Genomic DNA, 22,326 nt, shown 5'->3' with positions numbered 1-22,326 from the left:
AACCGGTACATGTTCTATTTTAGTTTTTTTTTTTCTATTGTGTGGCTAAAAGTATCATGTTTATTGTGTGATGGCACTTTTCATTTTTTTATTACTTTTATAGTATACTGTGTTGCCCGCAGGGATCTATAAGGCACTTTTATTTTATATTGGGCATACGATGTTTGACATTTGTTTTATACTGTTTTTATACTTTTTCTACAATCTAAGAATGTGTTAAAACTGTTCTATTAAAAACAGAATATATGCACATGGTTAAAGTAAAAAAAAAAAAACTTTCAAACCAAATAAACCAAAAACATGTTTAAAATATGAAATTTTGCCTTTTTATTTTAAATCAATAAGGGAAGGTTTTTAGAAATGGTGGCCCGGATGAGCTCGGCGCTGTCCTCATGCTCCCCCACGTAGCTTACTGCATCACTTGCAATGCCCCCCACCTCAGTGTCCTGCACATTCCACTCGGGAAGGAAGTGGTACTTTTGAATTTCGCAAATGTTATGCAGTATGCAGCAGGCTGCTACTACATGGGCATGATTTTTAGGTACACATCATTCCTCTTCATGAGACAGCGCCAACGTCCTTTTAAACGTCCAAAAGCATTTTCCACAGCCATCCGGGCAGAGCTAAGGCTGTGAGTGTAGGTGACCTTTTCCGGGGACAACTGTACATGTTGTGTATAACCCTTCATTAGCCAATGCTTCAAAGGATATGCCGCATCTCCAATGATGTGGACTGGGTCCACCACGCCATCTACGGTCACCGATTTCTGTTAAAAAAAAAATATGGTCACTATAATGAGAAGTGGCATAAGGTGTATTCACATGGTGGTCAAGTAGGTTTAAAAAAAATCATGTATTTTATAGCACAATATATATGTTGGCAAATACTTTTGAATATCATGCATTCCGCACCATTTCACACTTCATATTTTGCTAAAGCACATAAGAATAGTGGACATAAAGAGAAAAAGGACCATATATTCTTACCTCTCTAGGGAAAAGCCATCCACCCGGCTTTTCGTCTGCTATGCTGTACAAGTCAGAGATGGCTAGTACTCTGGCGTAATGTGCCCGTCCAGGCCAGCCTATGAAAACATCTGTAAAACTAAAAAAAAAAAAAAAAAGAGTATTCTAACAACAAAAAACATAAAATAAATGTAGATATGAAAGAATAATTTGTACAAATTTACTTACCAGTATCGGTGGTCCACAACAGCTTGAAGAATAATGGAATGCCACCCTTTACGATTATAATAATCCACAGGGTTTTCATGGGGGGCGATGATGGGAATGTGGGGCCCGTCTATGGCACCAGCACACTGCGGTTACCCACGCCTGAGGAAGCCTTGGATGGTTTCATCTAGGCGCTGTCCTTCTGGCAAGGAGATAAAGCGCTGGTACAGGGTATCCACTAATGCCCGCATCACCTGGTAAATGATCTTGCAGACTGTGCCAATCCCAACACCAAATAGACAGGAGAGTGTGCGGTACTCTCCGGGGGTAGCATACCACCAGAGTGCAATGGCTAATCTCCTGATTGGGGTGATGAGCTTTCGGTAGTTGGTGGTCTGCATCATCAGTGCTGGTGCCAGTAATTCCAATATATAATAAAAGGTGGCACGCGACATACGAAAGTGTTCCAGCCACTGCTCCACTTGGAAAGCTTCTACAGTCTGCATGAAAGCTTCTCCATGGTGGCGGTCTCTGGCCCACATTCTTCTATTTCTCATCGTGATCAATCTCATCATGGTGGTTGATATCAGTGCTCTCCTCCTGCACAAATATTGGCGTAGAAATCTGGCCCTCTCAGCCAAGAATTGCGCTTTCCTCCTCGAATCCTGCACAAGGTGCCACATCATAAAAAGCTGCATCCAATTCTCTGTTGCTGAAATCAACAGAAAGCTGAAAACAGTGAGAACATCGGGAATACCCACATGTGCTCCGTCTGCCATCATTGCTGCAATGCTGTAAGCAGTCCCCGCCCCTCTCTTTTGTTGCCTTTTGTGACCTCATCTTTGTCAGCCCTTAAAAAAGTCAATTTTTAATGACATCTGTAGGGAAAAGCAAGGAAAAGCAGGGATTACCCGGGTTCAGTGTGAACGGGGCAAACCCGGGAATAACCCGGGTCGAATTGCAGTGTAAACGGGGTCTGAAGCCGAGTTCGACCCGGGATTGACCAGTGTTCAAATTCCAGGGTCGGACCCGGGATTTTGGTGCAAAAGGGGTATAAGGAAATAGATAAAGGGGGGCCATAGATATAGCTTATCTAGATTTTAGTAGGGCTTTTGACACTGTTCCACATTGCAGACTGTTAAATAAATTGGAAAGCATGGGATTGGATACAAAGATAGTTGAATGGATAAGATCATGGCTGCAGGATAGGAAATAGAGAGTTGTAGTAAACGGAGTGCAGTCTCAAGATGGAAATGTTACCAGTGGAGTACCTCAGGGATCTGTACTTAGACTAGTGCTTTTTAATATCTTTATTTGTGACATTGCAAATGCTATTGAAGGGAAACTACGCCTTTTTGCAGATGACACAAAGATATGCAACAGGGTAGACACTCCAGGAGGGGTAAAACAAATGATTGATGCTCTAGGTAGACTAGAGGAATGGTCAAGAACGTGGCAACTACAGTTTAATGCCATTCACTTGGGTCTCAAAAATCCAAAGGCCAAATATAGTATTAATGGAACTATACTGGAAACTACTGAAGAGAAAAGGGATCTAGGAGTCACTATTTCAGGTGACTTAAAGGCAAGCAAACATTGTAACAAAGCAATGAGTAAGGCAAGTCAGATGCTTGGTTGCATAGGGAGAGGAATCAGTAGCAGAAGGAAAGAAGTGATAATACCACTGTACTGGTCATTGGTACGTCCTCATCTCGAATACTGTGTTCAGTTCTGGAGGCCATATCTCCAGAAGGATATTAATACATTAGAGACTGTACAAAGAAGGGCAACTAAAATGGTGCAAGGTCTACACCACAAAACGTACCAGGAAAGACTAAAAGATCTTAATATGTATAGTTTGGAGCAGAGAAGGGAAAGGGGGGACATGATAGAAACGTATATAAATATATAAAGGGTTTTAACAAGGTAAATGAAGGAGACATTCTTCAAAGAAAGAAAAGTATTAGAACAAGAGGACATGTTCTGAAACTGGAGGGAGGTAGGTTCAAGGGAAATTTGAGGAAACATTACTTCACAGAAAGGGTAGTGGACAAGTGGAATAGCCTCCCATCAGAGGTGGTAGAGGCTAAGACAGTAGAGCAAACATGCATGGGATAGACATAAGGATATCCTTCAGAAGAAGTAAGAATCGATAAGGATTGAGGTAACAATATGTTTAAAAATGGGGCAGACTAGGTGGGCCAAGTGGTTCTTATCTGCCGTCACAGTCTATGTTTCTATATTTATGTTTCTAATGCCTGCAAATGTTATGACATACAGTAGCATGGATAATATATGAAGCAAATTGTAATTTGGCCATGTAGCATGCGTTCTACATATGTGTCTACCTTAAAGTGACTGACCAGACAGGTCTTAGTGGGTCCATGAAAATATAAAAGTTTTATTTAACCCTTATTAATAATGAGAGATGTGCACCTCTTGTGGGGTGACATTTATATTATATATGACCTCAAACAATGACAAATTAGATTTGTCCTGACTATAACCATTTTAACAACCACTTGGAGTACCTTGCCCATTAGATGGATCTGCAAAGGTTGTGCTGTGCTGGTTTCCAGTGTTACTCACTGAGTGAGTACATTACAAAAATGACATGTCTGCACAGAATTGGTGTGAAATACCAATGGATGGGATGCCGGCTGTCAGTACACTGGCAGCGGCATCCCGTTGGTTAAAATCTCGACAGGGCAACGATAAGTAATGTTCCCCTGTACTATTTACCCCTTAACCCTCCGTTCCTGCACCCTACTAACCCTCTCTACCCCATACCCTAACCCTCCCGGTAAGTGCCTAAACCTAACCATCCACCCTTAGTGCCTAACCTTAATCCTCCCTCCCTAGTACCTAACCCTAACCACCCTGGTGGTGCCTGAACCTAACCCCCACCCCCCCGGCCCATAGCCTAACCCTAACCTCCCCCCTCCCGCAGCCTAAAACCCCCCTGCGGCTGATGCTCACCTTTCTCTGGTGTCCTTACGATCGGGATTCCATCTGCTGGGATCCTGACGTCAGCATCCCAAGTCATGTCGGGATTTCGGCGCCGGTGTTGTCTCAGTGGTCGGGATTCTGATGCCGGGGTTCAGGCAGACGGCATCCCGCTTGTTGGGATCCTAACCACATCCCGTCTGCACCAGTGATGTGCAGTGAGGTCAATGGCTGGGGAGGCACACCTGTCTCACCCCCTACTCACTGTAACTCTCTCCTCACTACACTAAGCTTCAGTGTCCATTGATTCTCCTACCTGCATCACTGTGTCTTCTCTTGCTGCTGAGCTTCGATATCTGCACTTCCTGGTCACATGACACATCCAAGGTGTCCACATCAGTGCCGAAGGCACGCCCCCCATACTCAGAGGCATGCCTCTATTAGCTCTCTTTCTGTGCAGCTTACTCCCCATGGTGTAGCCCTGCCTCCAGCTCTGCAAGCAGTGTCTGACTATACAGAAGCGAGGCTGAGCTGTTGTTGCCTCATCTGTCATCTCCCTGCAGTCCCAGGGAGCTCCACAAAGCTGGTGAGTGTTAACTATAAAATTATTACAATAAACAAAGAAGATGTTTATAAGTTATTAATATCTTCTTTGTATTATTGTAATCATTTTTATATCAAATCTCAGCAGTATGACAGGGTCAGCTCTGCCTCCCTTTCCTACTCGGACTGCACGTCCCTGGTCTGCACGCACTTTGAATCGCTACCGCAGGCAGGTGCCATATGATGATAATGCAGAAATACTGCCTGCTCTGGCTAAGTATGTTAAGGCAATGTCGCACACACAGACACATACACAGTTAACGAGGTCCTGCCAGGTCCTGTGTTCCCAATTCCTATCCTAAGTATCTTATAAGTGTTTAATGCAGGAGATCATTACAGCAATACTTTTGCAGTGCAACATTTAGGATCTTTTGATAGTAGATGGGTGGAATGGAACGTTTAGCATCTTTTTGATAGGAGTAGATGGGTGGAATGGGGGATGTCCTTTGCTCAGTGCGCCAAATTATACACCTGTTTTGCAAAATTAGATAATTTAAATGAAACTGAAGGGGTGGAGAAGGAACATCTAAGGGGGCATTTCAAGCACATTTCTAGGAGCATTTATATAAGTGTAATTATAAACTTCCAGCAGTCCTTTAATGAATGAGATGCTCACCGGGAGGGGACTTTACAACATATTTTAATGTTTTTTATTACACTGGCATTTGTATACATAAAATGTGCTTTCCCATATTGAGTGTACCTGGCTAGTGCAAAAGTCACATGGATGAAAGTACAGGTGCCACCTGATCTCTGCCACCCTCCTGCATGGGCCATGTCCACCACAGGAGCAAAATAAAGCTCCAATTTCCAACATATGTATTTATTTAAAAAAAATTTCATCCCACACAACATTGACTCAAATACTTCCAATATGCTTTACATTGCAGTGTTCATTAAATGTAAAATTATTCCCTTTACCCCTTTGATCATTCTTTTTTGGTAAAGATCTTCTACTTAGGGCCAATGAAAGGGCACTATATTGTGAGATAGCGCTCTGTGCTGTCTGTGTCCAGCGGCACTAGGAAAATGGAGATCTTGTGCGCTTCTGCACATGCGTAGCCATACCGCGCATTTTCAGCCTCGTTCTGGATAGTGAAAGGACGTGCCCCTGAGAGTCTCCTCTGCGGAATGTATGAGACCGCGTTACAAAGGCCAGTGACCCATCTAGTTCCACTGCACCACCACCGCTATACCACTCTATGGGGTCTATTTACTAAGCAGTGTTAGGAGACACAGTGAAAAGTGATAAGGTGCCAGCCAATCAGCTCCCAACTGCCATCTCACAGGCTGTGTTTGAAAAATGACAGTTGGGAGCTGATTGGCTAGCACCTTATCACAGACTTATCACTTTTCACTCTATCTCATAACACTGCTTAGTTAATAGACCCCTATATAAGCCAATGCAGGGGTGTATCTATAATGGGTGCAGGGTGTGCGAGGTACACGGGCCCCTGGGTCCAGGGGGCCCCCGTACACCCTGCTGCCATAGCATACTTACCTCTCCAGAGTCCCACGTTGGAGCGGGGGGATAGTCGCTCTAAAAATGACTGGAAAATGGCCGCCGCAGCCATTTTCAAGTCGTTTGCGCATGCGCAGTACAGGGAAAATGGCCACTACGGCAATTTTCCTGGTAACCTGTGCATATTCTATAGACTCTGGGCGCACTCTAGTGCCCAGAGTCTATAACTCTGGCGCTGGCCGTGCACAGCTCAGTGCGCTGCCGGCCACCGGACAAAGAGGAGAGGGCCCGTGTTGGAGACTGCACACGGGCCCCCTCCTCTCTAGAAACGCCTCTGAGCCAGTGCATGCATACTCCACTGCCACTGTATGTATATACACAGATGTGTGCTCCACCTGCACTCCCTTATACGTTCCTGCCTGGATCCGGTACATACAGTTTATGTGCACTGTGTACTCATTATATATACCTGGTACATTAACCTAGTGTCATCTTGCAAAACTGTTCTACCTGGGCTAATAAACTAAAGACCTTGCCAAGTTATCTATTTGTGTGGACTGACCTCCATCACACACTGCTGCCACCTACAGTATACCAACTATAGGGTTTGCCTATACATTAGTTCCCCACTCCCAGTATGTAGATTCTGACTGTCATTTATCTAGCACAGTCTGTGAATTGACAGACGCTGAATTGTTGCTTTGGGCCACTTTATCTCTCCCCAAGGCTTGATACATCTCCCATCCAAGTTTAATGCACTAGTAAATGTTGGCGCTCTATGTGACCACTTTGGTTCACCTAATGGCAGTGCCAACCCTACTTCTACATTTTTGTTGTTGTTGCCATCTACATTTGAAATCTTAATCCTTTCCTCCAATTCATACATGCCTACTCTCCCGGGAATCGCGGGAGGCTCCCGATTTTTCGGATAACCACCCGCGATCCCGGAAGAGTAGGCATATCTCCCGTATCCCGCCCACTTCCTAGCGAAGTGGGCAGGATGTGGAGATTTTACCTGAAATTATCGGGTCCGTTGGGAAGGGGCGGGGCTAAATTAGGCAAATCGCGTCATTTAGCCCCGCCCCCTCCTCACGGACCCGCGAATCATGGGGGTTTTCTGCAAAGGGGGCGGAGCCTAATGCCGTCTATCGTCTGGCCCCGCCCCCCGAAGAGGAGAGCAGCAGGTCCCCTCCTGCTGCTCCCGGAAAGCTGCTCAGCAATGTAGGTAAATATGCTCCAATTCACTCTCCCCATCAGTAGACATTTTCAAAAGTCAAATCTAACATTTTCATTCATCTTCCCTCAACCCATTTTTTTCCCTTTCTCACTTTTGATAGGCAGAGGAAGCACTGTGAGCATGAATGGATCATAGTAGCTGTACATTCCCTGTTTCCAGACAACCAGCATGGTATTCCCAGAGGACAGTACTTCAGACACTGGTTCTTGCCGGCTGCAGCCGTAATGTCTGTAAGAGAAGAGCAGAAGTGCCCCATATAAGCGTTATTCTTTCATCACAAATAGCAGATATTCCACCTCCCATAACTAGGTCTTAAGAGATGGCTAAAGATGAACGGGTCAGAAAATGGGTAGAAATTACCAAATGGCTTTAAAAAATAATGTACTGCAGCACCAATAACTCATTTCTCTAGGACAATCATCCCAACAGCTATAACTAGTAACCTCAATTGACAGTACGGATCTATGGGCCTGATTCATTACGGATCGCAACTGCAACAGCGTACGCAGCTTGGCCGATGGTGTGTATTACGCTTGCATCGCAGTACACGTGCAAGAGTTAGCATTGCAATCGCACTGTGATCACCTACGCAGATCGCAGATACAAAGCCATCCCAGATCAAGGGACGGGATGTCAGCTTTTGGGGGTGGTAACGGGGGAGTGGTCGGAGAAACGGAGGCGTCCCTGTCCGTTTGAACGCCATTACATGGGCGTGCATAAATTAGTCACTGTGACGGCATACACAGCTTGTGTACTCACTGCGTGCAATGAGGTTAGCAATTTCTGAGTAAGGTCAGAGCTGTTGTAATTGTGTGTGAGGGGCCGATGGTATTTGAGGTTACCAATGTATACGCAGGACTGTACGGTATTACAGATGTGAGATAGCGGTAGTGGGCATCTCTATGCTGGCTTTGCGATTGCAGTCATTAGCATATTTTCGCAGCAGACCTGCGTGCATAATTGCAGCCGCTATAGCGATCCGTAGTGACTCAGGCCCTATGTCTCATATAACAAAAAATTGCACCATCTTCTTACAAGTATCTTCTTAAGCTGCATACACACGTAAAGATTTTCTGTCCAACCATCCAACTAGTTGATTGGTTGGAATGAAAATCTAGTAACGTATGGGAGTAAATGATGATCAGCAATTTGCTCCTAAATGCCAGAAAACAGATGAAAATGGTCGTCAGACAAGTTTGCTAAATGTGTGATATAAACAATTTGTTCAAACAACAGTTTTTGTCCATTTTCCGGCATTTAGGAGCAAATTGCTGATTGTCATTTGCTTTCATACCTTACCAGATTTTCATTCCAACCAATCAACTACTTGGATGGTTGGACAGAAAATCTTTACGTGTGTATGTAGCTTTACAACCAAATGTGATCTTTCAACATGTTTGACATGTTGTTAAATATTGAATATAAATACTGTAATTTATTTATTTATACTAGATGCAGTTATTGTTATTTTTCCTCAAAATGCCTAAATTACAGTCAATCTTCTATGACATTACGGATTCTGCAAGACAAAGCTGCAAGCCTGTTACTATACTAATAGGGGTATTCAATATGGAGCGAAAACTCAGTTTATGCGATGTTTTCGCACCAATGACGTCATTTTCGGAGGTTTTGGTTTTACACCGTATTCAATTTCAAAGACTTTTCACAGGTTCGAAAAGTCTTTGAAAAAAAACAGGGATAACTTTTCACCACTGAATAGGTGGCGAAAAAAAGTGCAGAATTGGGGTTTAGGGGTGCAGGCTTAAAAAAAATAGCCTGCACCCCTGGGAATGACATTTTAAAAATAACTGTGTCAAAAAAAGTTTAAAACAAAATAGGGACACCCCAAAAAATGTATTTAAAAATTGGGGTGAAAAAAAAAAAATGGGAAAAAAGTGTTTAACAATAGGGAAATAGGTTCAGGGCTAGTCTGCAAGTATGCGGCAGGTGTATTCTAGAATAGGCTATTAGCGGCAGGTGCATAGTTGCAGAATTTTTAAAAACTTACTTTAGGGACATAAAAATATGCTAGTACCCATTTTCATGTACCCCAAATTTGATGGGACCACTTAAAAAAACGAAAAAAATAACCTAAGTGCTCTTCTGCATCACACTTCAATCTCGGGAAAAAACACTTGCTGCCGCTATTTAAATCCCTGACTTTCATTTGCAGGCTAAAACGGGGGTACCCATAGTGATCCTCCATGTTTTTACAACTTTAGGGGGGGTCCTACAATTTATTCCAGTAAAAATTAGTTTTTTCACGCAGATCCCACTTCGCACCTTCCCGTTTTCGTAGGTTTCATATTGAATACGGAGATAAAGCGGGCGCGTGCCTGATACTTTATCCCAGGAAAATCTCCGATGTGGAGCACGGACTTTTCGCTCCCATATTGAATATCCCTCTAAATGTGCAAACCAATACTTCTTCCATTTGAGCGCAAGTGTCCCTACATTCCATATTAAATACCTACATCATGGTCCTTTGCACAGCCCTCACAAGTCAGTCTTAGCTAAGCCTTACAGGTGTCAGATACATGTGGGACGTGCTTGGTGGAAAGAGTTAAAGACCAACATGTTCTTTAGGAACACGACCTGAATTTAATGAATCTTTTCAATTTTTCTTCAAAAATACTGCTCAGTTTAGCCTAATTTATTTTATAATCTAATTAGGACAATGAGAGCAGTGCTATGGCGTACAGTACAAAATGACCCATTTCAGCTTGTAGAAAATGCCCTGCTCCTTTCCCATTTCATTTTCTATTGCAGCAACCAGGGAATATTCCCATGTCCAATCAGATGGTCTTTTCTGTTTTAAATGCTCATTAAAAACCGACCTGTTCATCAAAAGCTACCAGCCTTCTACAGGATGAGTCTCCCATATCCAAATATTCCGAAATACGGAATATTCCGAAATACAGAATTTTTTTAGCATGACTGAGAGAGTGACAAATTTGGTTTTTGATGGGTCAATGTACACAAACTTTGTTTAAGGCACACAATTATTAAAAATAAAGTATAAAATTACCTTCAGACTGTGGACCTCATTCACCAGTGATGTCAGTAGTGAGCTTCCGGCTCTATTAGAGCCGGAAGCTCACTGGGGCTTGCGGCAGACGAGACCCTACCACAAGGGTGTCGTCGCAAGCCCGATGGTCGCGACCATCACCTGGCCGCTCGCAAAAGCTGTGGGTGGTCACACAAAGCTTAGCGAGCAGCCAGGAGGCCGGCTTTTAAAAAAAAGTGCCCGCCCTCATTCAGAGCGAGCACTCGCTTTTTGCGATCGGCTCTGAATGAGGTCCTGTGTGTATAGGGTGTATATGAAACATAAACAAAGTTTGTGTACATACATGAAATTCATTTGAGTCACAAAATTATTGAAAATACTGTATAAAATGACCAGCAGGCTGTGTGTATAAGGTGTATATAACACATAAATGCATTCTGTGTTTAAATTTAGGTCCCATTCCCAAGATTATTCCCAAGATTCCCATTATGATAAGTAAATATTCCAAAATACTCCTGGTCTAAGCATTTTGGATATGGGAGAATCATAATGTATTTCTGCCCTCAGTGAGTAGGCCTCCCTAGGTCCACATTCTTACTCTGTGCCACCTCCTGCCCTTCTCTCAGCTTTGCCCTATTTCCATTGAATTGTTAGCTTCCACGAGGATTGCCCTTCCTTCTGCTCCCACCTCTTCTAACTGTGCATCCCTGTGTCTTATCCCGCAGTATGTTGTTTACACAACTTATCCGTGGCCCAATACGTCTTATTTACAGTATTATGCCATACTTGCCAACTCTCCCTCATTGTCAGGGAGACTCCCTGAAATAGTAGCAATCTCCCTGTCTCCCTGAAGAGTCTAGCAATCTCCCTCATTTCATCCTTACCCCCATTATGAAGCTGTTATATTAAAAAACAGAGATATATACATTCAAATGGGATCATTAGTGTCATTTCCTTGCATTGGTTATTATAAGGCACAATGATCCCTATGAATTTCTGAAAAGTATTAGTGTGTTTTCATCAACAAACAGATCTTACTAACTGCTTTTGGGCTGGGTTTACATTTGGATGTAAGTCAGGTTTAGGACACGCCTCTCAGATTTAGGACACGCCTCTCAGATTTATCAGTACACGCCCACTGTAACATGCGCTCATAGGTGCTGCTTTCACAATCTCCCTGAAACGCTTTTTCAAAAATAGGCATGTATGTATTATGCATCATATAAGTTCAGTACTATGCATGTTACATCATTTTTTAATGTCATTGTAATATGCTCTACTTGCCAACTATATGGCTTTGCAGATTTTTGTGGCGCTTATGAATATAATAATAATAATAATAATAATAATAATAATAATAATAATAACAATAACAATGAATGCATAAAGTTCCCACCACCTTTGCATCAATTATTCAATGCACATGTAACTGCAATAGAAAAATAAGTGGGAAGATCAGCAGAAGAGCTATTTGTATCCACGTTGGAACATCTGCTCTCATTAGGGAGTCCTACATAGGACAGTGGAGGTCATTTGCAAACTGGAAAATAAATATCGAGGTTCTGGGGCTGATTGTGAGAAAGAGTTGCAGCCGTCCTAGTATCCTGGCGAAGCCGCATCTGCGACTTCATGCTAACGCCGCTACAAAACCATACCCTGGTATACATCTGTGCGTCCGAATGTGCAAGGACTGAGATGCCTGCTCGCAGTGTCTATAGACGCTGCAGTACTGTCTGGTGCATCTTTAGACGCACTATGGAAACTTGCCCCAGCTCTATGGCAGGACAGTTTCTCTGTCTGAGTACAGCCTCCTATGTGAGTGGTTGAGCATCTCTGTATTCAACCGCTTTCAGCAACACGCCTGTGACACTCCCATAAGACGCAACATCTCTGTGCGTCTTTTTAGCCACCCACTGTTACCTCCCATTCACCGTCCTCGGGCACCTCTTATACTTCTATTACCGTGCGACTAAATTTTGTGCTGCGATTCTGTACAAACAAAATCAGGACACACATGCTCACTGCGGCTCAGATGCAGGCGCAGACAAAAATGCGTCCCACATCGTATCAGAGTCCGACTCAGAATCAGGCCCTCTATGTGCATGTCAGGCAGATATTATACCTTTTATGCTTTTTGGCAGATAATTAGCTCAACATATGGATCTTTAGAAATGCGTAATTTGGAAAAAAAATAACAACACAATCCTGCCGACTATGCAATGAATCCACGTCCCTACACACCCTCCAAACAATATGCTACAAATCCGACCTTCTCACTTCATTTGCTATTGCATATACCCATTGGTGGCTCCAGAGGTGGGGCTGCAGCGCAGCTCAAAATTCAAATAGGGGAGCCACACCAACTGCCACCCCAAACACTGCAAAACATTGCCGGCCCGGACTTTCTGGCAGTTGGTGTGGTCTCCCCTATTTGAATTTTGAACTGAGCTGCAGTCCCACCTCTGGAGCCACCACTGCATATACCTGTACTCAAATTATGAGACGGGTGCTTGATTTAGTAATAATTAATTCAGCACAGGTAACTTCATAGTAAATTAAGTGGGAATTTTGGGGCATTTTGTAATGGGTGAAAGGGGGAATTATGGATTTCCTACACTAAATTAATTTACAACTTTTAATTTTCTATTCTGCAATACTGCTTGTTACAGCCTCTTTAGTGCATTTCCAGTGCCGAAAAGATTTTACGGACCCTTGCTAAAATGTGAACGCTTCCTGCACAGTCTCTACCCTTTGACGTATAATGCTGCAGTACCACATAAAGAGAGCACCATGCTGTATACTGACATATTCTCCCTACTGAGATAGGAAGCTGTTCTGTGCAGCCAATTTCCCCGGCTTTGAGACATTTTGGTAAGGGGTGAAATCGCAATGTGTTTAGCATACAGCAGAGGGAGCAAGAGCATCAGCTTGGTAACTTTCCTATTTATAGACCAAGAATGACATAAGTGAATTCAGCAGTGCTACAATCACATATTGCTACTGCTTTTGTTAAAGCTGTAACCTTGTACCATTGCAGTGATGCATATTATTATAAAAGAAGAAAAAGACAAATTGTAAAGTGGATTCTACATTTAGGCTACAGTATAAATACACAATAAACTATTCACCTGTCGCCTTGGGTACCAGTGGAATGAGCAAATGGACTTGTCCCACAAAAGAAAACTAATATAGTTCAGAACAAAGAGGTAAAATTCTCCTTGGTTTTAATAAAGATCTTTTACTGTGCCCGCAGTGCTTCTGCTCTTTGTGCCAACATTCTCATGTGTGCACACACTTTTCCTAGAAAGCACATGGAGTCACAGGTCAAGATAGTGGTATGTGTAGTTATCTTATATCTGATGAGAAGATCGTCATCACCTGCTTACAAAATATAAAAAAACATAAGTCCCAAGCGCTCCATGGAACAGGGTATTCACTAATATCAAATAACAAATCTTGTTACTTATATATTAATATTCCAATCTGGATAGTTCTCAATCCATATACATGATACAATGTCCAAGTTTAATCACACTTCTGCACGATAAAGAAAAAGCTTCTTCCTGAGGATATCTGGTTACTCCAATTTTCCTAGTGGTAGCTCTTCACATTGGCTCTCCTTCTGTACACAAAGATTTCTCAGCACTTATATATGTAAGACAAAAGAAGGGATGCCACCATAGCGTAAAAACACTCACATTTATTAGAGATAATAGACAAATAAAAAATGGCTGTGTACCATTTATGACCTTTTAAGAAGGGTACAGTATCCAACATATAGGGGTATTTTGCTCCCCCGATAGAGCAATACCTTGATAAAGACCTGATTGGAGGGATGAAACACGTTAGTGATTTACTGTATGGTGACTGCTGCCTGACGACTACCAGTACTTGGAAAGGTATTGCTCTATAGGGGCAGCAAAATATTGATATTAGTGCATACCCTGTTAATTGGAGCGCTTGGGACTTTGGGCCTGATTCAGAGCCGGACGCAATTAGTGCTCGCTCGTCCAGAAAATAGGGGTGGCTATTCAAATCAACCGTTCAAACCAAACTTGCGGTCGTTTTTTTAAAAAATACGCCCCCTGGCCGCTCGCATCCTACGTCATGTCCGCTATTTATTAGATTAATTGAGTACATCGACCAGGGTATGAACTGCTCGCTATTCTTGGGGTTGGTTTTTCCTACCACAATTTTGCGAGCAGTTCTGACTATAAAATAACCCAGTGACGTGGTCAATGACGCTGCTGTTTTAATTATGCACACCCATAAAACGCCCGTTTTGACCTTTAAGCACGCCTGCGTTCGGATCTCCACTCCCCGTTTTCAAGCACCTTCCCCCGTTACCACCCACATACGCCTCTTTCTGTCACTCAAATTATCAGGCATTCGCTATTTTGCGAGCACATGAATTTCGACCGCACTGACTGGTTCGCGCATGCGTATAACGATCCGTACGCATGCGCAGTTGGGCACACATCGCTCGGAGCGAAACGAGCGGCCGCTTACAAGCGGCTCTGAATCAGGCCCTTTGTTTTTTTCTATTTTGTGAGTTCAAAGTGATTAGTGAAGATCACTATTTGTCTTAAGCTGCCTGAAGTGGTGTGGATCGCAATTGTTTTCTTATATATCCATTACTGATTCATCGCCTGCTTGTCTGGGATATCCCCAGTTTGGAAGATAGTCTCGGCTAGGAAATCTGTATCCAATCAGATCATCTAAATCTGTGGTTCTCAATATCAGTCAAGTACTACCAACAGGTCATGTTTTGTGGATTTCTTTAATTATGCACAATTGAGCAGGCCCGGCAACAGGCATGTACTAGGGGCTCACCTGTAGGGGATTCCGAGACTTTGAGGGGCCCCGGCCACTCAAGAGTCCGCAGAGTCCAGTCCAGTACCTGACCACTGTCGCCTTCAGGGCACAGACATGAAGAGAAAGCTCGGCCCCATCGATCAAAAGCAATAAAGTTTGATGGGAAGAGGAGCCATGAAGAGGAGCACCAAGACAGAAAATGTAAGTGTGGATCTTGACCTGGAGAGACACCTGATGTCTGGACTGGAGCCGGAGAGACATTGTGTGGGGGGAGTGGGGGCAGTGGCAGGAGATGGGGGACAGAGAGCGGGATGAGGCTGGTGATGGAGAGACAGACAAGGGGATGAAGCTGGTGATGGAAAGACAGACAGGAGGACGAGGCTGGAGAGACACATGGGTAATGAGCCAATAGCCTGTACCTTGTGGCGATTGATGGGGTCCCAAGATTTCTGTTATTGGTCCTACAGGTGTGTATATCACACAGGAAATGTCATCATAAATAAAGGGCATGCAGGAACCAGCGAGCCTGATTCAGAGCCGGCCCTCTGGTTTTTCAGAATGGCCTCCTGGCCGCTCGCATAGCTGTGGGTGACCACCCACAGCTATAGCGAGCGGCCATGATGATGGTCGAGATGGTCCCATGGGAACGCCTCCGTCTGGGCAGCCACGCCCCCGGCCCGTCCACCAAAGGGGGCGTGCTGTCACTCAACATCGACAGCATGCCCCCTTTGGTACGAGACCCGGAGCGACGGTTTGCCCGTCGCTATCCGGGTCTCGCGCATGCGCACTGGGCCACCATCGACCTGCTTGCGAGCGCATAGCGCTCGTGAGCGGGTCTGAATCTGGCCTAGAATCTCTAAGGACACATGGCTAGAGATTGCCATCGACCATTGATGGTTACAAATCAGTGGCTGCACACTGATGAGCGATAGTGTTACTATCAATGGCAAAGATACAGATAGTTTCCCACCATCGATGGTGTCTGCAATGGTTTTATTTTTATGCTTGCACAGCAGTGCAGAGCTATTGGCTATGCCCACCAGCTCTGACTCTTACAGACACAACACACAGTGACAGAACACAATGCCTGTGCTGGGATGTATGGCCCACAGCTCCACCCTCGTTCTCTTTTCCTAGCTTCTGACTTGACTGTATGTCAGTGTAAGCGGCTGTGTTCCCAGATGCACAGCCACAGGTATAGGAGGCCATAGTCAGATGGTGAAACTGCACCAGCCAATGGGGCTGGAGTAATTTGCGATGGTGTGACCTATGGTGGCGTATAAGGATGCACCAATTTATATTACATTGTGCACAGACGCTAAAATTGGGCATCTCAGTCCTTGCACATTTGGCTGCATGGATGTACACAATGGAAGGAGTTTGTAGGCCATTTGCATAAACTCGCAGATAGGCTGACCGCCAATACACGCTGCTAAGCTCATTTTTGTCTGCGATTTAGGATCAAGCTCTTAGTTCTCTGCCCAACTGGATACTGACTGACACTGTAGAAGACATTATGGCAGGAATAACCTTATGTAGTGTTTAAAATGCCACAGATTATTTAGCTATTGGTCCCAGAAATCCGCTCTATACCCTATAAGTAAGGTCACTTGTACATAGACCAACAATATGAGATGTACATTTACGTTTCTTGTGAATAGTAGCTGGTCTAGGTCTCCTGAGTGACAGTTTCAATACCACAAAGACTGGTTACTGCTCATTTCTCAGCACATATTCTCACACCTACGTAGTTTTCTATAACTGTCTAAAGTCTTTCATGAATCCAACCAAATGTAACTATTTCTACTCATGAATGGAGATAGTACATTCAGTAGGTGTCTTTCACATTCTAGACAATTGCTGAATCATTTTCTCTAGAAAACTCCGTTTACAGGGGAAAAACATAGTCATCAAAACATTATTGAATCTATTTTTTTTATTATGTTATTTTGCTTTCCCTGCACAGCTGAAAAGACCCCTCATATTATGGATTATGCAAGAATCTCTCACTATAGGTATGTCAGGGGTATACAATTGGGAAACCGGCTGCCTTAATACCGGCAGCCGGCTTCCCGACTGTCATATCCCGGCAAGGGTGAAATGCCGGGCGTCTGGATGTAGATGCCTGACATTTCCCCGACGCCAGGAGACCGGTGCCCGGCATCCCGATCGAAGGGATGCAGGGCGCCGCGAGCGGACAGCCGCGGGGGGGAGGGTTAGGGCACCCGGGGGGACTTAGGGGAGGGTTAGACTAGGGGGAGGGAGGGTTAGTAACCCCCGGCGGGGACTTAGGGTTAGGCACCCCCCCAGGGGACTTAGGTTTAGGCAGTGGGGAAGGGGGGGTTAGGGTTAGGCACTTAGAGGGGGGATTAGGGTTAGGCACTTGGGGGGGAGGTTAGGGTTAGGTACCCCTAAGGAGGGTTAGGGTATTAGGTTAGTTTATACTTACCTTAGGGACGATCGGAATTTCCAGCGCTGTTGGGCTTCCGCTGCCGGGCTCGGCTCATCTGTTGGCCAGACGCGGCCGGCGGTATTTCATACTGTTTCCATGTCAGGAGATGTCACAATGCTCAGCGCTTCAGAATCTAACATATTTGTCTGTGGATCTTGGGGTTGACTCAGCGTCAGACACATTCACGGACGGATTTGTCTTTGGTCATAGATGCCTGCTTACTACGTTATACTAATTAAAAATCCAGCTGTGTATACTAAAAATTCATGCAAATGAATATGGAAGCCTAGTCCGTGTGCCGCAGCCGTTCTTACGTTCGCAGCCACAGCCGTCATCATTAGGATCACTGGGTGCAAAAGATCCAACTGAAACACATGATCCACATCCGTCCACACACTAAAGTCAGCCAACATGCCCATGACACTCCCGTGAGCCGGATTGGTTTTGTGCGATTACATGATCGCCGTGCAGTTGCCGCCCAGAAACATACATTTCACAAATAGTGTGGTCTGCCGATAAATGGATCTGTATACATTAGCAAACTCCATCCATGTGCTTCAGTCTGATTTGGCACATGCTCAGTAGCCGACCTCTATGTTTGGCGCATGCGCAGTATTCTGAAATCTTGATAAAGGCTCTTTGTTAGCTGAAATGCGTTGGTAAATGTACTGAAGAGTAGCTGTTCCAGACCAAGGCAGAGGGGGTGGATTCTTGAGCCTAGGAGGTACCCTGTAACTATAACCAATTATGCTTGATGGTGTATTTGACACCTAGATGTCTGGTACGCAGCCTCATTTTTATTTTAACACATTGTCACTGCAATAAAAGTGTATCACACTATTGTAGCCCTATTTTGTTTCCCTTATTTGTCTTTGAGGAACAAGAGGCCTTTCAATGTGCTTGAAGAAATCAGCAAGTAACTGTTGTGTTTGAATGGGCAGACCAGTGTACTTTGAAGACGAGGATTCACACATGTACTGATTGATTTGGAAGGAACTAATACAATAACATCAAGTCTATGGATTTTCTATGTTGACTTTGTGGTTTTTGTAAGTATACCACTATTTGAGAGTAATTCCCCTTTGAGGTTTTGCGCAAGGTTTACCTGTGTATTTTTATTCTGAAATCTGCTCATTCTGACCACATTGCATTTACGCCTGACTCGGCACCCTTGTCTGATAGCTGGGATAAGCTGGGTTTCTGGACAGCGCAACAGGATATTTACCTTCTACAGTGACATATGACATAGATATCACAAGTGCAAAAAACTGTTCTGCCTGATGATATTAGTATTACGTATTTCTTAAGAAAAAGCTCCACCACCAGAGCTGTAACTAGAAATATTAGCATCTGAGCAAGAAAGAAAGTTCATACCTTCCATAACCCTCACTTATAACCAAATTAAGCCAAAACAATTACTTCCCTGTGCAGTCCTTCAATTTTGCACCCTGGGTAGCTGTTTCTCTCCCCCAGCCCTAGTTACAACCCTATTCACCACCATTTAACACCCACTCTATATAGTCTCCCTTTCCCCATCTCTATAATAATTCACTTTGACACCACAACCTACGAGGTGATGATGTGTGTATCGTGCGGAACAGCTGCATCATACATGGCCAGTCTGTCCCTGCAGTCAGGACGCATCCACTTGAGACGAAGTCGCAGGAGGTGAGCAGGAGGGCCCTGTACGTGCCATACACAGGTGGGAGATGTGTAATCAGGACCCTGCAAACGGATTTCTTGGCCAGCATGCACATAACTGTACCTATAGCAGGCTGCAAGGCAGAGAGACACAAATGAGAAAAAATAAGAAAACAAAGTTAGTAAAAAAACAAAAATGGTTCAGTTTAATCGTTTGCTGTATAATTAGTGTTGGTAAGAGAATGCATACAATTTACAGAGAGCTAAACAGAATTCACATGAAACAATGGAGTATTTGTGATATGCATTCTTCTAATTACAAATGTTAGAGGTTACTTAGATAACATCTGTCACACATTGGGGGCCACCTATTGATTCCAGGGGCAGCAACCAGAATTCACATGAAACAATGGAGTATTTGTGATATGCATTCTTCTAATTACAAAGGTTAGAGGTTACTTAGATAACATCTGTCACACATTGGGGGCCACCTATTGATTCCAGGGGCAGCAACCAGAATTCACATGAAACAATGGAGTATTTGTGATATGCATTCTTCTAATTACAAAGGTTAAAGGTTACTTAGATAACATCTGTCACACATTGGGGGCCACCTATTGATTCCAGGGGCAGCAACAAGCCTTTCTACAATTTTCCTTTAACATATGTTGCCCCTTGAATTGTCCTTGTTTGTTACTATAGACAGAGTCGGACTGGCCCACAGGTGTACAGGGAATATTCACGGTGGGCACCACTGCCTAAGAGCCCCACCACCACCTCTGCGTTTTTTAACCACATAACCGTTACCTCCCCTGAAATTACAATTCAATCGCTGTACATGCAATTTACACACATGCACAATGACTAACAATCACTCAATCTGTGTAAATAATGGCATTGCATCCAGATCTGGATCAGGCCCTATATTACCCATCACACAGACACACTAGGGTTAGTTTTTTGGACAGAAGTCAGTTAACCTATCAGTATGTTTTTGGGGTGTGGGAAGAAGCCAGAGAAAACTCAACCAAACATTGGAAGATAATGTCTTGGTCAGGAAGTGAACCTATGACCTTGTAGCTGTGAGGCAATAACGCTAACCACTACACCACCACCAGCAAAGTGTGCTTGGAAATTGTAATAAAATGTTGGCAGTTATATATAACTTTCTTCTTCCTCCATAGGGGGCACTGGCATGACACGGAGTATAGCCTGGAGAGGAAAGTCTGGGCACCAAATAGTTAATTGAAAATACCCACAAGCCCAGGCTCCTCTCCTCTATACCCCGCCCCTAGACCGCAGAGTGAGTTTGGTGCCAGCAGGAGCTGGGCACGATTTTGAAGAAGGACTGTGTATTCATTATTTTGTTTCTACCGAGTGGGCAGTGTAGGATGACGTCACTGCCTCTTTACCGCCCCAGCGCTGGCGCCGCAGCACTGATGAGTGGGAAAGAGACTTCAGTGGCGGACTCCTTACACCGGAGCTGGCGCTTCCCGGGGACAAGGTAAGGCGGCTCCCTGCATAAGGAGCTGCGGTTCGCGACTTATTACCGCCGGTGTTGAGACCACCGGCGGCACTGGTCCTGGTCTCCCGCGCCACCCACTAGACCACCAGGGAATTATAGTGCAGCAGGGGGCAGCTTAATAGCCGCAGGCATTAACCCTGGGGGTCCGGCCAGATGGGGGAGAGTGGCAAAATGTTGGTTGTTATATATATAATTATTAATCTATTTGATTACTGCTTGTGCTAACCAGTTTACTGTGTGAATATAACAGCACAAGCAGTTCTATAACTAACAAAGGTTAAGGAGATGCACCTAAAACATGGGTCCAAAGCTGGAAATCCTGCCATCCAGAATATTAAACCCTCTCCCTCCGAGTGGGTATGCCATCAACGACCGGCGATGCACACTCCCGCTGATCATTGAAAATATCTTTCATCACCCGTACTTGCAGTGCAACCTGACGATATCATCACGTTCTGCAAGAACGAGGATGAGGGAGGGTGACGTCACTGAATGATATCGTTCTGTGTGGATGCTCATTGTCGTTAATGACATTGAGCCTGGCACTGCAGGGCAAACACTAGACGATATCGCTCATGGAGCATATGGTCTAGTGGATACCTGCCTTAATTCCTGACACCAACAGTTGAAGTATTCTCAATGGATGTTTGTCTTGACGACACTTAATCCTACTGTTGGTCAGCCAGGGTGAAGTAGACCTGTCACCTACAGTACACTCAATGGATGCAGTAATGTTGTGGGCTGTACTAATTAATATACATAGTCATGCAGCATGTTAAATCACAACAAACCAGTATCACATGAAAATTAGTCAGTCCTCATGCAAGTTAGTCTTTGGGCAGGATGTTAGTAATATCACTAGTTCCTAGCCAATTCTCAGGCTGTAATGGTGGGAATGGGTATGATATTCGATTCCCGTCAGCGGCAGCCCGACAGGAGCAGAGTGCGACGCAGCGGAAGCCCAACAGCGCTGGAAATCCCAATCGTGGATGGGTAAGTATCCACTAACCTAACCCCCCTAACCCTAACCCTCCTTAGGGGTGCCTACCCCTAACTTCCCCCCCAAGTGCCTAACCCTAATCCCCCCCCTAAGTGCCTAACCCTAACAACCCCCTTCCCCGCCGCCTAAACCTAAGTCCCCCGGGGGAGGTGCCTAACCCTAAGTCCCCCCCGGGGGTGCCTCACCCTAACCCTCCCTCCCCCTAGCCTAACCCTAACCCTCCCGGGGGGGGTGCCTAACCCTAAGTCCCCCCCGGGAGCCCTAAACCTAACCCTCTCCCCCCGCGGCTGTCCGGAAATGCGGGCGTCTACATCTAGATGCCCGGCATTTCACCCTTGCCGGGATAAGACAGTCGGGAAGCCGGCTGCAGGTATATAGGCAGTCGGCTTCCCGATTGCTTCCCGTTCCCGTAATGGTGTATCCCATCAACAATATGTTCCCATTCAAGGAGATTTTCAATGTGTAT

The 22,326-nt window shown here is 44.6% G+C and overlaps 1 protein-coding gene across 1 annotated transcript in view; it reads right to left on the bottom strand.

Moving 5' to 3' along the window:
* Positions 1-22,326, bottom strand: part of TMPRSS6 (transmembrane serine protease 6) — a 159,081-nt gene that overhangs the window by 46,894 nt on the left and 89,861 nt on the right. Inside the window, exons 7-8 of the mRNA XM_088456882.1 lie at positions 19,265-19,469; positions 7,512-7,648 (exon numbers count right to left, since the gene is read on the bottom strand). Of these exons, the coding sequence (XP_088313008.1) occupies positions 7,512-7,648; positions 19,265-19,469 (342 nt within the window). The remainder of the gene's footprint in view (positions 1-7,511; positions 7,649-19,264; positions 19,470-22,326) is intronic.

Source organism: Taudactylus pleione, unplaced genomic scaffold (assembly GCF_031769625.1).
Source record: "Taudactylus pleione unplaced genomic scaffold, aTauple2 ptg000726l, whole genome shotgun sequence".
Lineage (NCBI taxonomy): Eukaryota > Metazoa > Chordata > Amphibia > Anura > Myobatrachidae > Taudactylus > Taudactylus pleione.
The sequence above is the reverse complement of the archived record's forward strand: the minus strand, read 5'-3'. Positions and strand labels throughout refer to the sequence as shown.